Source organism: Psittacula echo (genome assembly GCF_963264785.1).
Source record: "Psittacula echo genome assembly, chromosome: 5".
Classification (NCBI taxonomy): Eukaryota; Metazoa; Chordata; class Aves; order Psittaciformes; family Psittacidae; genus Psittacula; species Psittacula echo.
Genome location: NC_137739.1, coordinates 43,218,037 through 43,233,387, shown reverse-complemented (window position 1 = coordinate 43,233,387; position 15,351 = coordinate 43,218,037). Strand labels below are relative to the sequence as shown.

Sequence of the window (15,351 nt, the reverse complement as noted above, 5' to 3'; positions counted from 1 at the left end):
AAGCAGGAAATAGTTCTGCAAGTTGACAATGATATAGGAGGCTGTTCCAGCTGAAACATCTTTTAATCTGTGAAGCTTGCTATACAATGGGAATCACCATTCTTTAATGAGTTACTACTATTTTCTAAGCAATCGAACCATGTTGCTTGTATGTAGCTCTACTGGTTTTACTGCCTAAACAAAATGGCCCTTTTTGTACTTCCCCATCTTTTAAAATGTTTCAATGTTTGAAAAAGCAATCAACTATAGCTACATACACTTCTAAAATGGTATTCAAGACAGATATCCTAATGCTGCCTAGTTGTGTAAAAGGTGGAAATGCTACTTACTAACATGACAGGTATTGAAGTTACTTGTTCTCTTGGCCCTTTTCTTTTTTGGCTGTAAACTATAAAAACAAATTTACAGAAAATGGACCAGCAATATTTGAGGCCTTTAAAGGATGCCTTGGACCTTGGTAGACACAAACAGATTTCAAGCTCACATACAGCAGAACATTCTGAGCACGTTCACCATTAATGAAAAAGATAATTTGATATCCATTACATGTTTTAAAATCTGAAAACAAAATGCTCAAGTTCAGTCCATACTCTCATTTTCATGGAAGCAGAGAAGCTGCTACCAAATCTAAAGAGACATAAAATTGTCCCTCTCAATATGGTACAGACTAACACAGACATTCAGACTTCCAAATACTCATAAATTAGTAGAGAGTGTTTTGTGCCATATCCTAAGAGATTTGTCAAAGGAATTCACACTACTCCTTCCCAAAGCCAGTCAACAGGATGGCTTCTGACACATGTACACACAGCAAGAACAAACATGAAAGACACAGTATGTTCTCATAGCATATTTACAAAGCTAAAAAATGAAACAATGCAGTTGGTTTAACATTTCTTGTATGCAAATTCTGGTTCTGGTATCCAGTAATGGAGTAAAAGGTCCAAACAACTTAACTATCTGATGGTTAGAAGTTTTCTTCTTTACTAACAACTTTATTTTACAGTGGATATGTGAGCACCATCAAAGATGATTCACTAGTACAAGTTACCTCAAAAAGTCTTTAACATGCAATTCTTGTTGCCCAGCAATGACCTAGAATTTCAGGAAAAAAAAAACAGTTCTTTTGACAGATACTGAAGATCAAATATGGTTTCTACATATTTGCAAAGGACAAGGATACTGTATGAATCCAGTAACATAAAAAAAGTGTAAATAGTCAAGTATCATTGAATAATATTTAAGTCCACTTGGGAAGAGCTAAGTATACTTGCCAAAAGATTAATGTGAATGAACATTGCGAGTGAAGGTGGAAATGGAGACGGGGAAGAGGAGGAAAGGCTGAGGATTAAAGTAAAGAGGAATTCTGAGAAATAACGTAATGGAAGAAGAAATTCAATATCCAATTCACTAGAAGTGGTGTTTCAATAAAAACAAAACAAACAAATAAGAAATAAACCCCAAAGGGATCAAAGCAGCATTTAACAAATTATAAATGCTTCATGGCACATGTAATTACTTGTTCAAGAAAATAAGCAGAGGCATATTTTGTTGCTGTAACTGTCATTTTCTACTGAAAAATACAAATTACTATTACCTGATCCAGTTTTCATGGAAAAGAAAGATGGGCCAGAAACAAAAAGGGATAACAGGCTGATGACCAGAGACAATGTGAAAAAATAGTGTTATGAAATAATTCGTGCCAGGATTCTGATCTAACATAAGAAATGAAATGAAGGGTAATTGTGACTAGTGCAGTAAACTATTTCAAACTGGTGTAAGAACAGTGAAAGACAGGAAACAGTTTGAAACAATTAATTTGGATGGGGCAGGATGAGTAACACCAATATGGTAGGGAAAGAGGCAGAAGAATGTGCTCACCACAGCACACTTCACAATGAGCCAGAGTGTGAGAATAGCTCCAGAACTGTGCAGTCTCATTAGTGGCAGCCAGAAGAACATTGTGAAAACCATGGGCAATGTGCAGCTTCACTCTGTTCACAATGGCGTTAGCCATTCAGAAATGAATTTATGAGTTCAAACCACCTGAATGCTCTAATGCAAATCCTATGAGGAAATTATGAAGAAATTAATATTCTGGACACTGACATCCTGCATATGAGGAGCAGGAAGAACTGAAAAAAAAAATACAGTCATTGAAAGACTGCATCCCACTGAACAAACATATGATGGTTTTAAAAAAACACTTGGATTTATTTCCTGATTTTAATTTGACTTTGTGACTTTAATGTACCTTTAAATATCACTTCCCAGGCATTATTGATAATATTTTAGAAAATAAATAGCAAACACTCAAGCACAGTTTTGCAGCAATTTTAAGAAAAGCTTGGAAGACAAAAGCATTTAGCTTGCAATAATTTACGTGACTTAACATGAGGAAGGCAGCTGAAGAAATTAAGACACTTCCCAGTATCCTGATATAGAAAACAGCTGACTCTCTTGCTTTGTCCCTTTTTATTCCAGCATAAATAACCCGCATCCAAATAATCTAAAATCTAGTTGGACCCATAGAAATTTTGGAGATTAAATTGCAACCAGAGTATATGAACTGTTAATTTGAAAGAACTAGAAGAAGCTTCATAATCAAATATGACTATATTCATAGGTCATTTTTCTAAACCATTTTCTCTTTAATACCGCTGAAAAAGGCAGGCTGACTTGATACATCAGTAAAGCAAAGTGAGTTTCTTATTCTCCTTTCACTGTCCTCCAACATTACTCAAAAACCTTGCCTGCTGCTTTGATTAGTCTTCAATAGGAAATAAATAAATAAATAAATAAGGACAAGACCCAAGAGCCTCTAGCATCAGAGACAAATTAATAAAAATATACAGATTAAAGAGTGCTATTACTGTTATTAAACTATTTGTTGCTGAAAGCACAACTGCCTAGGTATTGTGTGCCAGGCGTCTATCCATACAAATTCATTTGAATGATAATTCCGTTACCTGCTTATGGCACATGCTTTCTCTATCCCATTCCTTCTCATCAGCAAATCGGAACTGTGAAAGGAAATCTCCTACAGAAAATAAATAAAACACATATTTTTTTTTTTTTAATAACAAAGTCTCTCCAAAGTTCCCAACCTTACAGAAGTAAATTCAATCAGTATCTCGTCTTCAACAAATTGGCATATAATTTTCATGCTGCATGCATTCACAATATTAAGCTTCTTTAAGTCAAAGTTTTATAGAAAGATCTTTTCAACTCTTATTTGCAAAAACAGTACTGAAAGGTGCAACAAGTTCAAAACTGAATGAGGAGATGCTAGATGTCATGTCAACAAGCAAGATTTTAATTGAAAAGTCCAATCAGGAAACATACTAGGAACACAAACAATATTCACAAAGTGCATGTTTTAAGAACATCTTTGAAAGGGCTGTAAACAGATTTTCACTTATCAACATGCAGATCTCTTTTAAAATTCATAAAAAATGTCCTAAAAATCAGTTTGTACACACCAAGTAAAGACTTCTTGTTGTCTGACAGCTAAGTTTTCCAGACTCTCTCTTCCTTGAACTTGTCCTACTCAGGCATGTCATCAAAAAAAAGGCATTGAACCCTGAACTCCAGCTCATATGCACAAGAGACTGAATTAAAAGACACCTTAGATAGGGCTAGTTAAGATACACATATAATCTTAGTTATACAATCTCCTAACCTCTTACCGCATTCCTCCAAGACAGTAGAAACTTCCTTTTACTATAGTGGAGCTTGGGTTGTTATTTTGGTTTAGATGCAATATTTCTATTGCAGTACCATGACAGGTTGCAAAAGACAGTCCTATAAATTTATTCACTGAATAAAAAATGGACAAAAATTCTAGGAACTCAAAAAAGACAGTAAGGTCTGTGATACAGGAAGCACGAATGTCCTGGTTCAGCAGTAGCGGTCATTTTTTCTCCTTCTTAGCAGCTGGTGCAGCGCTGTGGTTTTGACTTTTGGCCTGGGAACAGAGCTGATAACACCAATGTTTGGTCTGAGCAAGGACTTTGTGAGTCTCATGCTCTGCCAGGGAGGAGGGGAAGCCAGGAGGAAGCAGAGACAGGACACCTGACGCAAACTAGCCAAAGAGGTATTCCATACCACAGCACGTCATGCCCAGGATGTAACTGGGAGTTATCCGGAGGGGCTGGATCATGGCTGGGTGGGAGTGAGTTATCGGTCAATGGGTCGTGAAGTGTTGTATTCTCTTCCCTTGTTATTTCTCTTATCATTATTATTATTGGTGGCAGCAGTAGTGATTTGTGTTATACCTTAGTTACTGGACTGTTTTTATCTCAGCCCATGGGAGTTGCGTTCTTTCGATTCTCCTCCCTGTCCCTCCAGGAGCAGGGGGAAGAAAGCGGGGGGGGTGGGGAGTGGAAGTAGACTGCGTGGTTCCAATTTACGGCCTGGGCTTAAACCACGACAATGAAAGATTAGTGTTGCGAGATAACGGCTAAAGATTGAGAGTAACAGAAAGCAAAGATGGTGCTGATGCAGAGTATGTGACTTATATCTTCCTAGACTATGCAGCTTAAGAACAAACTAGTGTTTCAGTAGTTCTATCGGAAAAACAAAATAAAACAAAAATAACAACAAACAAAACCCCTGTTGAATTATTGCTAGAAGGAGACGAAATTTTATCCCAAGAATTGCAGCTCACCTATGAGTCACTAGGATTTAGCCCAGCAGTTAGTTGAGAAACAGCAGCTTATTTTTTCCCAAGTTCTAACAAAGAATGAATGTGCTAGAGGAAGTTTTCAATGACATTAGCAACAACTGAGCATCTAACTTCCATTTGGCTCTCAACATCAAATTGCCATTCGTAACTTCAGCAACTCCTGAATCATGCCCTTAATCCTGCATATGGAATCTGAACACATAATGTGCTGTCCCCAAAACTGGCTTCTTTTCCACTGTTTGCCTGTCCCAAAACTTAACCAGAATTCAGCCTTTCAACAATGTCACTCAATAGTGCAACCATCAGCCAGCTTCTGCTTTGCAGACAGAATGAATAAGCAGCAAAAAGGCATAAAGATTTCCATACCTCTTTGCCAAACAATAAAAGAAGGGAAACCTAACTATCCCCCAGCTGGCATGTAAAACTTACTGTCCATGGCTTTTTCTTTATCTGAAGTGCTTTTCTAATTTATTGCATTTTATGTATGCTCAAGAGGTATGCAGTGTACTTGTATACTAAACACACTGTGTATCTGGCATGTCCATCACTGTCATCTTAAAAACTGTTCCAGCAAAAGTTCTCAGTTGAGTATTTATATAGATATTTATGACCATTACTATGTCCAGCTTGAATCTGCATCTCCCTGTCTTCATTAGGTTTATCCAACATTGGCCAGCATTAATGGGTTGACATACAACCCTGCCTGGTCAGCGAGGCTTTGGTTTACTTTCAATACGTACAGATATTACTATTTTGAAAATAACCAGTATCAAATAGTACAAGTGAAAATAATTAAAGTTAATCACTGAAATTAACAATTAAATATCCAAGAAGACACCTAATTTTACAAATATTTAGTTCATATTATTCACGAACATCATGTTCCATGATGGCTAGGTATGCTCAGCAGTACAGAAAAATAAGATCCTGTCTTTATGTATCTATCTGAAGATGCAGAGACTTAACTTGAGCACTCACAGTTGACTCACTGCTGACAAAAGTGCCTCCCTCTTCATTGCACACAGCACAAGAAGAAATAAATCCCTCTGTTTTAGAATATCTAGAATACTGCTAATAAGCAATAACTAATGCTGAAAATTAAAGAAATTAATTCTTCAGTCTCACAACTTTAAAATGGGTATGAAAATGTGCAAATTAATTTCTATTTTAACAGCTCATATTTTAAAGGCTCAATTTAGATACATATATAAAGAAGTTTTATTGAAAAATAATTAAACCAAGTGATCCTCAAAGTCTTCATACCATCAGAACAAAGGCATAAGTATTTTCTTCTGATATCCCCAAGACTCCTTCAGTTCTCTCTCATGCTGAGTCACAGGGGAAATAAAGCTTCCTCTGTTCTTACAAAGGAGTAAAATTTAACTGAAGAATTAGTCAAATGCTCTCAGTATCTGAGAATGACCAGATCTAAAGCAACTAAACAAACCTACTTCATCAGGAAAATCCACTGGGATCAAGAACCGGTTTGTGCATCTCCACCCTCAAAAAGTTGGTAATAACAGATCCTCAATTTGATATTGTATTGCTGAGTTAAAGGGTATTACTTAAATGTAGTTTAACTGGGCCCTGTAAGTAAATTAACAAAGCATGCCTTTCAAATGGAAAAGCAATAACTACAATTCACAGTAGCACATTTAATGCAAATTAGGTTAATGAGAAAGTTGGTCTAACCAATTATCTTTTCACGAATTCCTCTACCCTGAAAATAACTTCCTTTTATGCCATGAATACTAATCACATCTTGCAGTGACACATCTTCCTTCCAACATAAGAAAATACTGTGAATAGCTTTTGTTACTTACAAATATCACTTGGCCTTCAAATACAAAGCAGCTAAAAAGAATGCATTTAAGTAAACCTCACACATCGTCTTCAGTAACATTCATAGTAAGCCTTAATATTGTTTATTGTGTAAAATGTAACTTTATTATGAAAGAACGGCAGATATAAACCACCATGCTTTCCTACCACTTCATTTTAAAGCTAAATTGATTTAAACAGAACACATTTCATAGTCTCAGTAACAGAATTATCTCCTCATTTTAATATTCACTAAATAGCAGAATCAAACAAATCCTACCTGTAATTTAATAAAATCTTCTAATTTGTGAAATTATGAGTCTAAGAGTTGAAAATTTTTAAGAAAAACTGATTTCAGTAGGAAAGCTTACATATCAGTGGAATCATTTTGTTCATCTTAACTCTCTAATTCATTAAAAACAGAAGACATAAAACATTACTGGAGACAGACAAGAAATATTCCATATTCAAAAATTTTTCAAATTGGAGGGAGGGATCAATGTAACAGGATCCTTCTAAGACTACCATGATTGTAAAGAAGCACTGCAAGGGCAAATATAAGACTCAAAACCAATTTTTTCAATCAGAATTTAAATTCTCCTAAATAAGCACCAATGATTTTGATAAATTTATTTGGGGTTTTCCAGCCTTTACTCACCTCTCATTGATTATATTTTGGGAATTCAATCCTCTGTCTTCAAATGTGTTTAGTCAGCTAAACAAAATGCAGTAAATTTAAGACAGCATTATGCAGCTGAACCAAATAAACTACAACAGAAAACTACAACTTTGCTACATTTGGGAAATTAATAACAAGACGTAAAATACCTCAAAAAACACTCTCTACCACACTAGTCAAAGTTCTTCTGGAGCTACTGAATTGATAATATCCTCTCAAAGGAAGTCCATCTTCAGAATAGATTTTAAGCAACTTTGCAAGTTTAACTTGAAAGAGATCCTTTTTTCTCTGTATTGATCCCCAATTGATCACTAATGATATAATATCAAAATAAGCTACCTGCCTGCTCCACCATTCTTCTTCATGGGTTGCAATAATGCAGGAGGAAGTACATCTTATTTTAAGGTGAAAAAAAAAAAAGAACCAGATCCTCCAGTCTAACACTTTTCTGCAGGAAAAAACAATGAATTGCAGAATTTAGGCATGAATGAAGCTTGAAACCTGATCCAACATCAATGGTTCATAAAAGATGACCATAAAAGATCAACTCTCATCCATCCATCCATCCATCCATCCATCCATCCATCCATCCATCCATCCATCCATGCATGCCGTGGCCTGCCCTAACTAGAAGATTTTAAAAACAGCACACAAAGAGTAAGAAGCACAGACTAGGTGATTTGGAACATCATCAGAATGAAAAGATTTCTTTCTTCTTAACACAGTGTTTCTACACAGTGCGATTTTCATATATATATTATATTTTTATATATATATAAAAATTATCTAAAATTAATTCTCATTTTATATAAAAATCTCTTTGGATAAATACTACTGAAGACTTCCTTTTATAGGACACCTAATGGTTTTTCCTTTTTTTTCTCCAACAAAAGGAGACTTACATATATACAAATTCATAATATTCTTCCAACACTATGAATGTATGTTCTGCAAAAGTTTTATATGAATAATTTTACACACATCATAAACAGATAATCATCCAGGTATGATCGTTTTCCCACAATGAGGTAGCATACAATATTGAAAACAGACTTCTCAAAGACACATAGCTTCCAAAGTCTGTTCATGGAAGTTCTAATAACATCACTAACTTTCTATTTCTGCTTTTTAATTTCTCCAGTAGAGTGCACATTATAACGATTATCATTTACTGTAACTAAGGCTGCAATGTGCTACTTATGCATAGAGTAATAGCAATTATTAGAATGTGAGAATACAAAACCAATAGATAAATACCCTGTAAGAACTCAACATTTGTTAGATTTCTTCAGATGCTATTAAGATCCGTAATATTGCCTGTCACTGCAAAGTCCATCTTTTATTAAGAACACGACAAGTATTTCCAAGCAACATGGCTTTCACCACAAATACTTTAGTATAACCCGATTTTTTGCCCAGTAGGTTGCACAGTCACACATTACAAATTCCAGAAGGCTTATGCAATGGCTCAGCATGAAAATTCTAACTACAAGCAGAATACATATCACAAAGAAAATATTTTAAATAACATACTTCTACTGTTACCAGCAGAAGTTTTTGAGCTCTCTGCAAACATACTGATGTCAAGGATTTCTGTAGCCTTCACTGCAAAATATAAAGCATATTTGTAACCAGATTCAGAAAGCAAAATATTCAAATTAATTTCCTGGCACAACTACACAGTACTACAAGTCACAATTTAAAAAAATAATGTAAATTTGACCTAAGAGCAGGCTCATCTGATCTAGGCTAAATGAGGTCCTCAAAATTTATGTGTCACAGATAAAGGAGTAAGAAGGAAGGATCTTTGGAAACTAGCGTTGCTTCAGGAACAGAGAGTGTCTATTCAGGAAGAACAGAACTACTTTAACATACAGTGGAACTGCAGCCTCTTGAAATCAAGGTTGGATGCCAGTTTTTCAAATGAAAAGGAGACAAAGCCAACAAATTGCAAACACAATAGTTTTGGGGGAGAAAGCGGAAGAGAATAGGCAAAGCCAAACCAAAACAACAAAAAACCCAACACCTCTTTTTATTAAAAGCTAAAGCAGAGGTCAACAAGAGTCAAAACAGGAAAACAGAACAAATAAAACTATATTTGAAAGGTTTCAGAAAAACAAACAGCTGTACACATGCTTCTGCATGAACACTAGGTGTCTAAGAAATAAGGTAGATGAAACTGGAATGCCTTTAAGGCATTCAAAAAACTAAACGACAACACAAGAATATTGGGAGCAGTGAAAGAAAGGCTGAGAAGGACAGTGGAAATGAAGCCAGCAACTTACATAAAAATCTTTTTGGATAAATGCTACTCAAAACAAACAAAAAGTGGCAAATTTGTAAGTTGAAGCTCGGTTGTGGAACTCCATGCTATCAGGAGGTGCAGATGTCATAAGTTTCCACAGATGCAAAGAGGGATATTGTTAAGTACAAAGATTTCATATCTGGCTCAGGAAGTGTCTGGGACATACACTGGTGCAGGTTAAGAAAGTGTTTGGGAAAACAGCATATGGGAAAGTTCTGTATCATATCACATGCTCAAGGTGCCTTACATGAGGTATCTCCAGATGGACATTGGGTCTAATTCAACTGGGTTTTAATTCAAATCTTAAGTTTCAGAAAACAGGTACTTTAAAAAAAAAAACAACAAACCAACAAGTAATTGTAGAACTCTACCTTTCTCTTAATTAGTTTTCTTTCTGCAGGAAAAATGGGAAGGAAAAGCAGGTGATCTACAAATTTATTTTTAACCTGTAGCTGCGAGTTCCTTCAAGACAATGCACATTTTACATCTGCAGGGTGTATAACGCAGACACACAACACTGCCATATGGGAAACCGCGTAAACATCATCAGACTCTCTCTGCTTTCTAATTAACTTTTCCACATTTTCTTAAATGTATCACTATTTTTCATACATAATTTTTATTAAATATTTAACAATTATAGCTTGTACAATGTTACAAAAAAAATCCCAAATATTAAAAAAAAAAAACATTGAGCAAAAAAGTATATTTAAAATGTAACCTGATGTGGTTATTCATAAGTACGAATCCCATCACCTCCATCTTTCTTTTTTATTGAATAAACAATAAAGTGATATTTAAGTGTGAAGTTATTGATTTCCCCATAGGTTAAGCTTAAACCTTTCATTAAGTTTAAGGTAGTCACCTTAAATATTTATATTTTTTCCTGATGCTTCATGACATTTCTCAGTGTCATTTTTTTCAGGTCACTAATTTACAACATACTTGGTGATTTTTTTAAATGTCACTGCAACCAGCCTGCTAGATTAGACAAAGTATAAAAATCCACTGAGCTCACTGTGTTTTGAACACCACCATTCAACAGAAAGGCTGAAAAAAAAGATCAAAGATTGCTGCATAACTTTAATGAATAAATACTGAGGACCAAAGACTTTATTTTTTTTGTGTAGCATCAGTATGACATAGCAGGAGGTGAAATTTGTGATTCTCCCCATTATACACCTATCCAAAAAATTTCTACTTAAAAAAAAAAAAAAAACCAAAAAACCCAACCACAAAACATTATTTTAGAGCATATGAAGAAACTTAAGAAATACTTTGTTTTAAGCAGTTTGCTACCTGTAGTCCAATAATAGCCACCAACTTGACACAATTAAAGAAAAATGTCTATCTGTAGCTCTTACATGACACATATACACACAAAAAAACCTTCCCTTTCTCCCACCCCCTTCCCTCCAATTTTCATAGCAGACAAGTATTGACAGTTTACAATACTTTTGACAGTTGTCTATTCAAACTTCCATTTTAAGCATTTAAAGCCAGTCTTAATTTTAGATGATGGTACACACATGATTTGACAGTCTTTGCACTATTAGAATTTTATCGCCCAAAAAACCCACCTAATTTTTTCTTAGTGCTACATTTTCATTCCTTACTCTGTATTGATAGAACACTTACAGCAAAGAATGAAGTTTTGTAATCAATAAAGTTTTTTTATCCTGTTGTATTTTTAATATTATCACATCCAAATTAGTACCATTCTTCCCTAAAGCAGAATTCACTATTTATGCAAGCAGTACAGTATGCCATATCCATGGGACTTTCTTTCAAAAGTATTCATAAATTATAAATAAAGGTGCAGGCCTAAAAATATTCAAGTGGTTTGATACAGTGAGTACAAGGCTTGGCTTTCTTGCATTTATGAAGGGTTCTGGAAGATCTGACAAGTCATAGTAATAACACAGGCTTCTAAGATTTTTTTTTTTTTGTTTAACGTAATGACACAGAAGAAGTACCTTCAGAAAACAAGACAGGATTACCTTCTGATATGTTAATAAAATGACAAGGATTATAATTAGCAAAGAGTAAATCTAGTAAAGCTCTAATTTTATAAGCATGCAAAGTATTTCTTTGCATATGCAAGTTGCTCATAAATCTCCAAAGACAGTAGTGTAATGGCTTATCAGTGAGTCTGAACATCAACTTAAAAGTTAACAACAGATTGGTAAGCATTCATTTCAGATCAAAAATAGAAGCAAGTATATTCATTTTACCAAAGGCGTAGAAAGCCACTACATTCTTGCTCAAATTATATTTGCAAGAAAAATAATCGATGAGCTAGAAGCTCATGATAATTTTTCAAGAAATGTGCTTCCTAAAAGGTTACAGTATCTAAAGTACAGTTTTCCCATTGCTACAGATTAATTGGTCAATGCAAAGTTTCAAAACTTGTATTAACAGAAATTATAAAAGGAGAAAAAAAACACTTAGTATCTACAGTTCTTTGGGTCATGTGAAAAAGCAATTTGTAGCCTCATACAAGCTTCTGCTAATCTTTTGTATCAGGTACCTTGAGGGTTTTTCTAACAAATCTCTTGTAAGTAAATCAAGGTCAGGTTAGCTCAAGTGAAAAGACGACCAGTATACTCTGTGTTGACCCCCTGCTTGCTCCTTTGTGCTGAACACACTACAACATTCCACATTCTATAGCTTACAATACCTCTTAGCAACACATCCTGCAGCCTTATTAACACAAGTTCTTCTTGCATGGTAGTGACAAGAATTACAGCTCTTCCACAAACTAAAATCTATGAAGAGATCATATAGAAAATGAAGAATTACAGTTTTCTGGATGACAAACACCATCTGGACTATGTATTTACCACTGATATACAAGTGTTTTCCAGGTCTGAATAATGCAAAAGCACTGATCTTTATTTAATTACCTTCTGAATTCAAACAGAAGTGAAATGTGCACTCTAGTGTTCATTTTTAAATATTAATTTCAATAATTTATTTTCTATCACAATATTGGCATACTATTAAATAGCATAATAGCAATATCAAAGTTCAGATTTTAGATATTGAAGACAGTGACACTGGGAAAAATAAATCGGCTAAAATGAAAAATCATCTATATCATGGCTATTCACTAGACATATTTACTTCCTGTTGTTTACTTGTAGATTTTCTATGATCTTGCTCTCTACAGTCAAAAAAACAAAAAAAAGGCTCACACAATTTTGCCCCAGAGAGACATCACTTCATGGTGTATTTTAATGTTGTGCTAAAGCCTTCCCTGCCTATTCATTCATTCATCACCCTGCCTGTCCTACCTCTGCCTATTAGGTTTATTTTAGCTTTTTACCTTGTTTGAAACAATTCTTTCAAATTTCTGATCATGATTATAGTACTTTAAGTCCCTCTAGCCTACTTAGAACATAATATGCAGGTGCTGAGCAATGAATTATTTATTTATTTATTCAGGCATAATTTTCCTGAGCAGCTCAAACTGTCTGATTCTTAATCCACTGCAAGCTTATTTTAAAAGCAGCATCAGACACTGAGATTTGTAGCAAGTTGGTAGATTATCATTTTTTTCCTTCCATAAAATAACTAACTCCCCTTCTATAACCACTCTCTTTCGGCAATCACATAGGGATGGGTTTCACAACACATCTTTCCCACTAATCCAGCACACAGTGAAAACATGCTTAGAACAAGTAAAAGATTCTTGAGTTAACAGTTCTAAATCTTAGCCATATATATGTGAAAAGGAAAAATAATAGTCTTCATAGCAAAAGAGAAAAAAAAGCATTCACCAAGATGCTGCTCTGTAGATGAAAAATGGATGACCTCTAAACACACATTGAGGGGGGTTTTCAACAGCTCTTCTAGTTTTGGTCAGCACTTTGATTTTTTTTTTTTTTTTTTTTTAATTAGTATTTGTGAAAGTAACATTAATTTTGGTTTTAAGCTTCAGAGACTTACAAAATAATCAGAATCTACCAAAAGTTTTAGGATGACAAGAAGGCAACCCATGACTAGTGATAGCTTAATATCACAGACACCATTTCTTCTTCTGAGCCAGATGATTTTGTCCACAGGCTGCAGTTAGTAAACAGTTTTGTTGTACATCTGAAGGTCAACCCAAAAATGGAACACTCTTCTCACTGGGAAGGAATGTAGTGGGAGAGGACGGAAGAGAAAAAAAAAATATCTCTATTGTTACCAAGAAAACAATAACATGGAACTGCAGTGCCAGTTCTCACATTTGTAAAATACAGCCTCTTTACAGACTTAAACCACTCTTTGTAATGCACCCTAAGATCTACACACAAGTGGTAAGGTTAACACAGGTATTTGTTGCCAGTCCCACTACCATCAAAATAGCAGCCTTCTACTGAACCTTAGTTTTCATGATCATTAGTAATCACTTCAAAATCACTTAAAAATTAAGATTATGGCTAATGCAGAAGCAAAGAGAGATAAAATGCTTGGACAAATGACAATCTGTTAATGAACAAAAATAAACAAATCTGAATAACAATTAGTTAATAAACTAACCAAATTCTAACAAATCAAGTAACTGAACTCAACTTTAAAAACATCTCTGCTTTTCTAGTATCCAACAGCTCTCAATGGGGGGAAGTCAGTTCTGGTGGTTTTCACATCACGTTGCTTGCTTTTGCTAAGTGCAAATACACAATGCAGGTGTTCTAATAATGGTACCCAGTTTTTCTAAAATTGAGTCTGAATAGCAAAGCTAGGCTTTTAGCTCTTTTGGAAGTGAATTAAGAGACTGATCCTATCTTCAGATAAACGACAAACTACAGTATATTCCAGAGTACTGCATACCACTGATTATCTCAGTTTTCAAGGGACAGGCTTCAAAGTATTCAGAGGTTCAACACAACTGTACAGTAATACCATGCAGAGGTTTACAGGAGAACCAGCCTCCAATGTGCATTCTCTTCCACATCACTTTTTTTTATGTGTTTTCAAAGTCACAAAAATGACAGTAAAATGAGTACTTTCTATGCACACTTCTAAAGATACTTCAATTTGAAAATACAAAACAGCACACATGAGAACCTGAAGAGTTAGGATTCTGAGCCTTCTCAGGAGAGAGTTCTTCCTCACACTGACTAGAAAATACTCAGAATACAGCAGAAGTTCAATTCATTAACCAAAAGTGACAAAGGTTAGAATGACACATCAATTATATATTTATAGAATAGAATCATAGAATAGTTAGGGTTGGAAATGACCTTAAGATCATCTAGTTCCAACCCCCCTGCCATGGGCAGGGACACCTCACACTAAACCATGCCATCCAAGGCCTCATCCACATATATAAATATATAAATATATAAAAGATAAGATTTAAACTTAAGAAAACAAAATGAAATTTCAGGGGCATCTAGGGTTCTCTGAAAGCCAAATTAAAAATACACTTGAACAGTCAAAGCTCACGTGCACTTTATTCATATATGGGTTGAGAGATGAACTGCACTAACCTGTCAGCTGCAGCTTCCTTACCTACATCAAATGAGTCATTGCAGAAGCTAAACATATTACGAGGCCAGTTTTGATGGATGACTTAGAACTAGGAATTAGCAACCACTGGAGGGAAAATGAAAACCAAGGGAAATTTGGGAAGCTCACATATTTCTAGTCAAATACACATTACAAACTGAAACTTAACTATCCCTATAACCCCAAAGATCATGGCGGGGAATCTCTCACGGGATTCCTGGATTAATGTTGGGAGGAAATAAGGGACAATGGGTTGTCATCCTATTGTACTCTAGCAAAAAAAAGAATAGATTTCTGTGCTCTTATCTCTTCTGTATTACATTGTACAGAAGCACAACATCGAAGATTAGATTTTTTTTT

At 34.9% G+C, this 15,351-nt stretch overlaps 1 protein-coding gene across 2 annotated transcripts in view; it reads right to left on the bottom strand.

Annotated features, from left to right (window-relative positions):
• Positions 1 to 15,351, bottom strand: part of AVEN (apoptosis and caspase activation inhibitor) — a gene marked incomplete at its 5' end in the record, with an annotated part of 103,474 nt that overhangs the window by 4,128 nt on the left and 83,995 nt on the right. For both annotated transcript variants that reach the window (XM_080617227.1, XM_080617228.1), the window contains one exon: positions 2,970 to 3,040. In XM_080617227.1, the coding sequence (XP_080473353.1) occupies positions 2,970 to 3,040 (71 nt within the window). The remainder of the gene's footprint in view (positions 1 to 2,969; positions 3,041 to 15,351) is intronic.